Source organism: Triticum aestivum, chromosome 4B (assembly GCF_018294505.1).
Source record: "Triticum aestivum cultivar Chinese Spring chromosome 4B, IWGSC CS RefSeq v2.1, whole genome shotgun sequence".
Lineage (NCBI taxonomy): Eukaryota > Viridiplantae > Streptophyta > Magnoliopsida > Poales > Poaceae > Triticum > Triticum aestivum.
In genome coordinates this window covers 475,489,921-475,499,473 of record NC_057804.1, presented here as the reverse complement: position 1 = coordinate 475,499,473, position 9,553 = coordinate 475,489,921, and the positions used below count along the sequence as shown (strand labels likewise).

Sequence of the window (9,553 nt, the reverse complement as noted above, 5' to 3'; positions counted from 1 at the left end):
AAAGTTACCATCATGTTTATATTGTAAGTTATCGGTTATGCGGTGCTTATATTATCATATTATTCACACAAAAATTATCGGGGATGTTTTGAATAATTTTTTCCTGAGACAAAAGGTTATCATGGTGATTCTAGGTAACCTATCAAGCTCACGGTGCTTAAAATATCATGCTATTTACACAAAATTTATCAGGGGTATGTTTCAGCAAAATTTCCTCCAACGGTCAAAAACTTATCATGGTGTTTAGTTATCGCGGTGCATATGTTTTCATGCTATTTACACATAAAAATACCAGGGGAGGGAGGTATAGTCAGTTTTGTAATTTTTCGGCATCTTCTGTGTAAATAGTAAAAATACCAGGGGAGGGAGGTATAGTACCGTGCTATTTACACAGAAGATACCGGAAAATTACAAAACTGACTATACCTCCCTCCCCTGGTATTTTTATGTGTAAATAGCATGGTAATTCTGGATGTGTTTGTAGCATGACGACCTTCTTCTGATATAAATGGCCATGCATTTTGACGCTTGTTCGAGAAAACAAAAATGCCCGGGAGACATTAATCTTGTTAATACAAAGACCACAAGAGAAACTATATGCATATACACGCGCCAATATTTCACGAAGCACGATTTAATTTAATTTAGGTCACTTAAACATAACCACATACATTATATAGGAGTACTAATTAATCTCTTGATACAAGGTAATTCCAAAAAACACATCACCCAATCAAGAAGAAGAGCATACGCGCGCACGCAGGCACTTAACGTAAACCCTAGAAATCTAGTAGGACCACACAATTAAAGCTTAATCAACATCATCTTCTTCACCTGAATCGATCGATGGCTCATGGCTGGACCCCATCTAGCACGCACCGCGTCCATTCAACGCCCACATCACGGTCACCGGGTCACGCCACCGACCATCGCTCCAGCATCACATAACTCTTCTTTCCTTGTCTTCTACTAGTAGTACGTATTTTCCCAGCCAGGAAATAATAGTATTGGAGGGAAATAATTAACAGTAGCAACGGTACACCGAGATGACGTACGTGCGCGCGGTGCGGCAGGGTAATTGTCATGATACTAGAGGCGGAGGAGGCGGCGGAGGCCGTCGGCGGTGGCCGCCTCAGCGTTGCAGGACGGGGCAGCCGGCACCACCTTGCCGGCCGTGGCGGAGTGGGGAGACGCTTTGACGACGAGGGAGAACCTGGGCAGCGGCAGGCTGCTGGGCGGCGGTGCCAGCGCGTGCAGCAGGTCCTGGAGGCAGCTCCGGGCCAGCTCCTGCTCGAGGTCGTCCAGCGCCTCGGTCACCGCGGGCGCCGGCGGCAGTGGCGTCGCCCGCTCCAGCGGCTTCTTCTTTTTCTGCTCCCTTGCCGGTTCTGCGGCCGGCGGCTTAACCGGCCTCCTCCTCCTGTCTCTCTGGCTCAGCTGGCGCGACGCCGCAGCCGGCGCGACGGCCGTTGGCGCCGCCGGCCTGACGGCACGCGGCGGTGTTGGAGGTGGTGGGTAGGAGAAAGTGGCGTACTTGGTGGCGGTGGGTGGGAGCGGCAGGAGGGGTGGCTGGTTGGACGGCAGGAGAGGGAGAGACGGCGACGAGTATATCGGCGGCCTCGGGTATGCATATGGAAGAGCGGGAGCCGGGGCGGAGTTCCATGCGCCACTTTTCTGGAAGTGATGGTACTGCGGGCACGTGCGGGAGGAGCCGTACGCGCCGTGCGGCCTCGCCGGCCTACCGCCATAGACGCCCCTCTTGGGGTACTCGAAGCTTCCGGACGAACGATCCAGCAGAACGTTCTCCATATCTGACTAGATAGGAGTAGGAGGAGAAGAATCAAGAGCAACAAGTTTCTTGTTGAGATTAAACAACGAGATGAGAAATAAACAAGGATGGGAATGAAGTGGAAGAACTTGTATTAGTTTTGCATGAAATCTGCAAGAACTAGCTAGATCCTTGGGAAGAAAAACAACAAGGATGCTAGCTAGGATCGATCGATCGGTGGTTTTGGATCGAGAGGAGATCAAGAACATGCAAGAAGAGGAAGTGAACCAAAAAGATGGAAGCTATCTATATCAGTGAAGAACCGAAGAAAAGGCCGGCGCTCTATCTACGGTGGAGAGGAGAGGAGAGGAGGGAGCAGCTAGCCAATGCATGCACTAAGCCCACCCTGGCCTCCGGGCTACAGCTCTAAGGGGTGCAACGCCCTCTCTTTTATAGAGGAAGGTTGATGAGATGGGGTTGGTTGGTTGAGTACTATGGGGGGTGATTTGACCTCATATAAACTATCTTCCTCGAATTTTTTCTTGTGTGTTGATGAGATGTGTTGCTAATGGCAGGTTTGCACGTGTTGATTACTATCGTACGGGGGTTAGAAACTTTTGCTGATGCCCCTCTAGAGGATGGTAATTACCGATTCCTTGCCTCTCCGGGAGCATTATTCGGAGAATAGCATTCATGGATATATGTTTATATTCTTGGCAAAAGAAACTCGTCTTTTCAATTTTGCGGGGGAAAAGAACCTCATCTTTATATACCTAGCTGTAGGTTGCGTTTGGTATTGGGGTGGTTCCAACTGTTCTAACTAGCCTATTCCTTGATTTTCATAAAAAGATTATAAAACAGGTACAACATAGTGCAATCCCCACACTGCACTCATTTATTTATGTCTTTGGATTTTAAGATGTTTTTGATTGAGACATGTTCCTTGGCGGGCTGATAGTAAAAATGTGATGAGGAAATATCTTATTTTCAGGGAATACATTTAAATATCTACATTGCCATATTAGATTGGGATTACGATGTTGCCAAATTATTTCTTTCGGTTACATGGTCTCAGAATACCATGCATTTCGATTATGCTACTCATTAATGGCTCATCCGTTTTGGAGGATTTTTGGAAAACTCCTACCGCATTTTCATCCACGTTTTCCCTCTTATGTTTAGCATTCATTTTCACAGGAACAGAGGTAGTAGATTCTTATCATCGTGTCCATACTTGACCTGATTCTTTAGGATTCTTAGCATCAAGCGAGATCTCATTGAAAATTCGTATTTCGTAAGGATTGGAGTGAGCAAGGCACCTTAATCCTTTACTTTTACTATTCCTTTGATTTGAAAATGATGTAAGCCGAATGAGCCCTAACTGTTTCATTTTACCACTTGACATAGTTTCGTTATCCAACTGATCGCAATTATTTGAAACGTCATAGATAGATAGGAGAAAATCTATCCTGCCACTCACTTAATGTAGTGCCGGCCGGTAACTAATTAAATAGTGTGCGTTTACCTTGTTCGATTGTTTTTGAGAGGGAGGGGTCGAGGACCAAAAAAGAAGTGCAAGTGGGGGGTGGTTCTGCAAAACAAAAATGCCGACATGCACAGTTCAGGCAACCGCTGCCACCTGATCTAAGCGCTACTCTAGATTACGAAAACAATATCGCGTCAATGACGGTGGGCCCGGAAGGTCTCCACGGGAAACGCGGCCCCGCAACGTACGGCGGTACGCGCGAAGCCAGCCCACCCATAAAGATCTGCCCGCCTTTCTGGCCGGTCTCGTCGTTGCTGTAGCGCGAATCCAGAGGACAGGGACCAACTGCGGCTAGGCCGGCAACCGCCAAACCGGCGCCGGCCGTCCGATGGGTGCCGCTGGGCCGCATCGGCCCGTCCGTCCGATCCGGAAAGCGACGCCGCCGACCTGCTTTCTTCTTTCCTCCACCCCGCCTTTCCTGCTCGGGCCGTATAGGCGACAGGGTCCACCGGCCGGCGCCCGCGCCAGCGCCGCCCGGGGATTTCTGTAGCCTTGCCTGGCTGGCCTTTTTCAAAGACCCGCGTGCGTGCGTCAATGGGCGAGCGACTTTTCGCCTAACAATCCAGCGCTTGCGTATCGGCACGCACGCCACCGTCGGATGCGATCGACAACCAAAGGGCGGTGCAGATCGCCAGGGATGATTCTTGATGATCGGTTGCAAGCATGACCTCATGAAACCTAGCTAGTCACGGCCCTTGCAAACCAAGCCTCGGGGTGTGCTAACCAGCAACAATGCAACACCTGTCCTGAAATTGCAGGGCTTCTTCAACTCATGATGCTTTCAAAAAATATGAACTTTTTAAAAGGATATATTTTTGCATTATCATGTATTTGCATCAAGGGATATGTAGTGCCTTTCGCAAAAAAAAAAAGAGGTGATATGTAGTGCAAAGTAATCTTCAGGGTTTGCCACAAAAAAGGGTTATCTTCGGAGAAACAACTGTGTTATGATCTTGCAAGTAGACAACCCACATAGATTTTTTTTATAAAGGATTACGATTCTTCAAAAATATTGGAAAGCCTGCTCGATGAAAGGGTCATCTACAATTTCAGAACAAGCGTTGCATCAAGGCACGGGGAAGATTGGAGCATGCAATGGTCCGTAAGATGTAGCTATCCAAGCTAGCCCTAGACACGTGATGAAGTTAGTTGATTGCAATTAGTTTATTTATGCCCATTTGTGTTTTGCATCATAAATGCAATGATGGAGTATTTGACATCTATCACAAAGGTTTTGCTCAAGAACACAATACATAAAGTCTTGGGGTACTTCCTTAAAGTACTAATGTTTTCCCCGCAAAAAAGTACTAGTATTTAAATTCTTTGGCTTTAAAAATGGAAACACTTCATCACTCATACATTATGCCTTTGCAATTATTTTTGTTTCTAAATCGACCTTTGGTTTTGTCATTAAAACCATTTTTGTTATAAATGACCAAATGAGAGAAACCAACGGTAAATAAGGTTGCACAAGAGGTGTGTATTGAAATTTGGTTTGTTGGGAGAAATGAAAAACAATATGTCACGGGAACAATATAAGAATTGGCAAAAAAAGACTTTTGGACCCAAAAAAGATGTAACAATCTTGTCCAAGTGTCAACTTTGTGCTTAGAGAGTAAGGACATGTATTTACTTAACGAACAGAAAATAATATTGCAATGTTATCACTAACGTTGAGGCCCAAGCATCTCATGCACCGCCTCTTTTATTGGTGTTTTGGTAAAGAGGCGTGAGTCGGACGAGCTGGTGATTCTTTATGGTGTTGTTCCCCCAGGGAGAATTCATCTAAGCATCTTGGGAAACATATGGGCACACTATGAGGTGAATATCTCTTCTTTTATTTATTACGGAGGGGTTGAAGATTTGGTAAGCACCGACCAATTTTAAAGGAAAACAAATATTTCGAGGATGAAAATATATATCATTTTTGCTCAGAGCAAAATATGTTTTGAGTTAGGCAGATAGTACTATATATGATGCCGAACGAGTAATGGATGCCAAACTATGAAGCGAGAAAGGTTAGAGTAAAAAGTAGAAAAGGTAAGTAGATGTGACCTTTGAACTTTTGTTAAAAGGAGAAGATCAATATGATGCTCAACACATGGTTTTACATGAACCTGCAAAGAATAAGTGGAAAAGCTAAGGTAAAGTATAATGGTTAGGTACGATAGTATGACCAATTAGGCTAAGCCTACTTCATTATGAAAAGAAATGCTTAACGTGTGTTCCTCGCTATGGTAATCATTATTGTTGGACTACAGAAGGTGTAGCCATTGCTGAAATCTTACCTAAATTTGATTTACTAAACTAATTTTTATAGCTAGTAGTTAGGCGCAACTCATTTTTCTCAGACAAAGGATAATTTCCCAGAATCTTCGTAGTTGATGCACATGCTACAAATAAAGTTTCATAAATACTTATGTAGCCATGTAGCATAAAAAAACCAGGATACACCGTGAAAATGTCTTCATACTAGCATTTCATACAAATTACAGAGTAACATTGCAACTATATCACGTAGTCATGTGAATTTAGAAAAAGTCATTAACTAAGAAACAAAATTATTAGATTGAAATTAAAAGATCAAGAAGGGCAACAATTTACACCAGAGAATACGTTCTCATGGTTTTTGTGGAAGAAGTTAGCTTTTGCAATTGCAATAACGGGCAGTCAGTGAGTAGATATTATCTTAGCTTCTCCAAGTGGGCATACATATAGTCAAACACCATATGTCACTCGCACAAAGAAAGAAAGAAAACATATGCAGGTCGTAGAGCTTCAATGGGCGGTGGCCCGTAAATTTCTTACACCCAAGTTGCACTTCCTTTTTCTGCCAATGACGAGTTCAATCCATCAGGGCAACCAACCCCTTCCCTTCCAGATAAACAAACCGGACGGTCATCATTAGCTTCCGGCCCGTTCCAAACACAGTTAATAAATCTCTGGAACAATCTCGAAGCACGTCGATCATTCTTAGTAGGAACCAACCACCCATGCATGGCGTCTACTCTAGAATGTTAGCTGAGCTTCTGAGGTAGAGTACGTAGCAACCTTGATTATTCTGAGCTGAGGCAGCCACTTGCTCGCCATGAATACAACAGCTAGCTCCGATAACTACTTCTAACCAATCGGCAGCACCACTACTAGCAGCACTGACGACACCACGTACCCACAAAGGAAAACGTAAGCATCGGCACAGAATGACAGGATGCGATCAGATTATTTGTAGGAATATCTATGTGCCATAACCCGCGGGCAGGACGGTCGACGGAGAGCCATACGTAGGCTGCACCGGCGCGGCAGGTTTCGCTTTCGGATGTGAAGAATAAGGCCCTCTTTGATTCGCACGATTTTCAAAACGTAGGAATAGGAAAAGTATAGGGTTGGAATGGCATGCACACATGAATCCTACATGATTAGCATGGAGTGTTTGATGGCCCAGAAAAAGCAAAGAAATTGTAAAAAGAGGTTGGAGTAGATGTTAGATTTCCTATGAAATGTAGTACAAAAGATTTCATAGGAAAAATTCCTATGGGATCCAATCCTATGAATCAAAGGACCAACATAGGAAAAATTCTTAAGGATTTCAATCCTTCAGAAATCCTATAGAATTCCTTTGAATCAAAGGAGCCCTAATGGAGAAGTCGGCGGGGTACTTGCGCACCGGATCAACGTCAGTCGGGCTGCCGGCTAAATCTCGCGGGGCGGAACGGCAGCCTCGCGTTCCTCTTTGCTCTCGTTGTCGGCACTGATTCCTGAGGCGGGAGAGGGCTCAAATCTTGTCAGGAAAGGGACATGCATGCCCGCATTGTGTGGCATGCCGTGCTGCGGGAAGAAGAGTCCAACGTACCGCGCGTGGCTTTCCTGGCGAGCGTGCGATGGGGGCACGGTACATTGAAAATGGCGCGGTGCTGCTGTACTGGTCGCGGCAGGTCGATCGACATGCCGTGTTGCTCTCGTGGGTCGTTGTAGGTTGGCCGTAACGCACAGTGCAATATCGTTTTTTTTTTTGCGATCGCATGCAATATCGTTTTTTTTAACAGTCACAGTACAATATCGTGGCTAGACTTGTAAGGATATGCACATCAAGCACACATTACGTACAGCCACTTAATTTCCTATAATATCGTCAGGATAATTGGATATGTACATGGAGACTGTGTTGATTGACTGCAGTCAAACAGCACGCTTGAGATATCTGAACCTTAAGCCTCAAGGTAAACTAGAGGTCTACAAGGGAGGTCTGCCCTTTTCCTTCGGTTGCATCGCATCACCTAACTCGCATTTGACTAATCCTGTCGCAATTTCCATGTTGGCGTTTACTACTATGGATGCATCTAGCTATCTCACGGGGGAATAGAAATATAGAATAGTGTGCGTGCGTAGCCGGGGTCGGCGTTTTGTTGAGCGCCGACCGTTGCACCACGTCCACATCCTTGGTCCAGTTGCGCTATAGCCTATGAGCAAAGCAGCCGCCTGTTCACAAGGGAAAAAGACATGGCGGGTCCTGCCCGGTTTTTCGATTTTTATGCCGCCCCAGCTCCGGGCTTCCGGTCCGGCGTCTGTGGGCCGTCCTACCTCTTGCGTGATCGCCATAGACTCTCTAGACACATTTTTATTGTGCGGTTTTCAGGTCTTCTTTGTGGTTATCACTTGTTGGAAAATGGTGTTAATCGGACGTGGAACACTCGACTCACTGACGTAGAACACTCGACTCACTGTACTTTAAAACAGACAAGAGATGGAGAATAGAACCACCGCTACGAGAGCATCTACTTCCGGGCAACCCAAACCCGCCTCATATGTCCAGGCGGGCCACCTGATCACTGACCAGTCATGAAATTTTGACCCAGACGGGCTTCTTAAACGGGCATCAGACGCCCGAGCTGACCTGCACCCCTCATACAGCCTAAATATTGAGGGGATATGAGAGCGCCCAGGCGCGCCCGTCACGTCGTACCCGACAGATCGACCTCATCGAAAATTGCACCAAATCTACCAAACTCTTCCTCCTCCTCCCGCCGCCCCATAACATTTCCCTCGCCCGAGCCGTCGCTGTCCGCCACCCTTGCTCCCCATCCTCACCACCAGCCCCGATTCACCGCCTTAGATGTCGTCCAGCCCGTCCCCGACCGCCGCGACGAAGACGCAGTCTGCCTCGTCCGTCGGTATCACTTCCTTGACTCTGTCTTGCAAGGCGGAGAATGTCGCCCGGAAGATGCGGCGGCGCCGGCAGCGGGAGAGGGAGGCAGCGACAATGTCGCAGGGAGGTGCGGACATGGTCGAGGAGCTGTCTCCCCCTTCCATCCGAGCATCGATGCGGATTACGCCATCCGACCCCGTTGGGACAGAGGAGGATCCGACGGCCGGCTGGGCCATTCTAGAGAGCTTTCCGTCCACACATATGCCGACGGTGGCTGTATGTGACTCGCCGCAGCTCGTTCGGGCGCGGATGAGCACAGGCACCGGCGGCGCCCAGGCTGCCCTCGACATGTTCGATGGAATGAGAGAACAACAATCAGTATGTTTTGTTTGCTCCTGTCCGATCAAAGTTGCATACGACATGTTCAATGTTTTCCATAGATCACTTGTTCATTTCGCACATGATGAATGCTTGCAAACCATGGCCATCTAGGAGGCATTCTTGTCGAACATGATCAATGACAATGAAGATCCGACCGAAATGGAGTATGAATTGGAGGGCACCACTGCATTTGAAGTTGGGACAACATCTGATCCCAATCCGAGCAAGAAGAAGAAGAAGAGCAAGACGACGAAGGCAAGAGGTCCGACATTCTCAAGATTTGGCACTACTAAGAAAAAGCTTATACATAGAATCTTAGCAGTAGCGCAGGGTAAAATGAGGGGATGTTGCTACTTAGTAGTAGCGCCTGTCAGTTAGATGCGCTACTGCTATCCTTTCAGCAGCAGGGCGTTTTAGCGAAACGCGTTGCTGCTAAGTTTGAACTGGGCATAATGGCTAGCCCCACTTAGTAGCAGCGCGTATACAGATAGCGAGCTACTGCTATTATTCGTAGTAGTAGCACTTTTCTTCGACATGCGCTACTACTATCCCTACCTTATCGTCCCCCGCGCGACGGATACCCCCTCACTCTCCCTCTCACTCAGTACTCTCTCCCCCGCGCCCCTGTCGTCCACCGCCGCCGCCGCTGGAGATCTGGTGCCTCACGTCCACTGAGGTACTCCCTCCTCCCTCCTCCCCTCCTCCCTCCTTCTCCGTC

The 9,553-nt window shown here is 47.1% G+C and overlaps 1 protein-coding gene across 1 annotated transcript; it reads right to left on the bottom strand.

The window, feature by feature from the left end:
- Nucleotides 1–616: 616 nt before the first annotated feature.
- Nucleotides 617–2,201, bottom strand: LOC123092802 (vegetative cell wall protein gp1). The gene has a single exon (XM_044514629.1). The coding sequence runs from the start codon at nt 1,804–1,806 to the stop codon at nt 1,090–1,092; it is 717 nt and encodes a 238-aa protein (XP_044370564.1). The 5' UTR covers nt 1,807–2,201; the 3' UTR covers nt 617–1,089.
- Between the last annotated feature and the right edge of the window lie 7,352 nt (nt 2,202–9,553).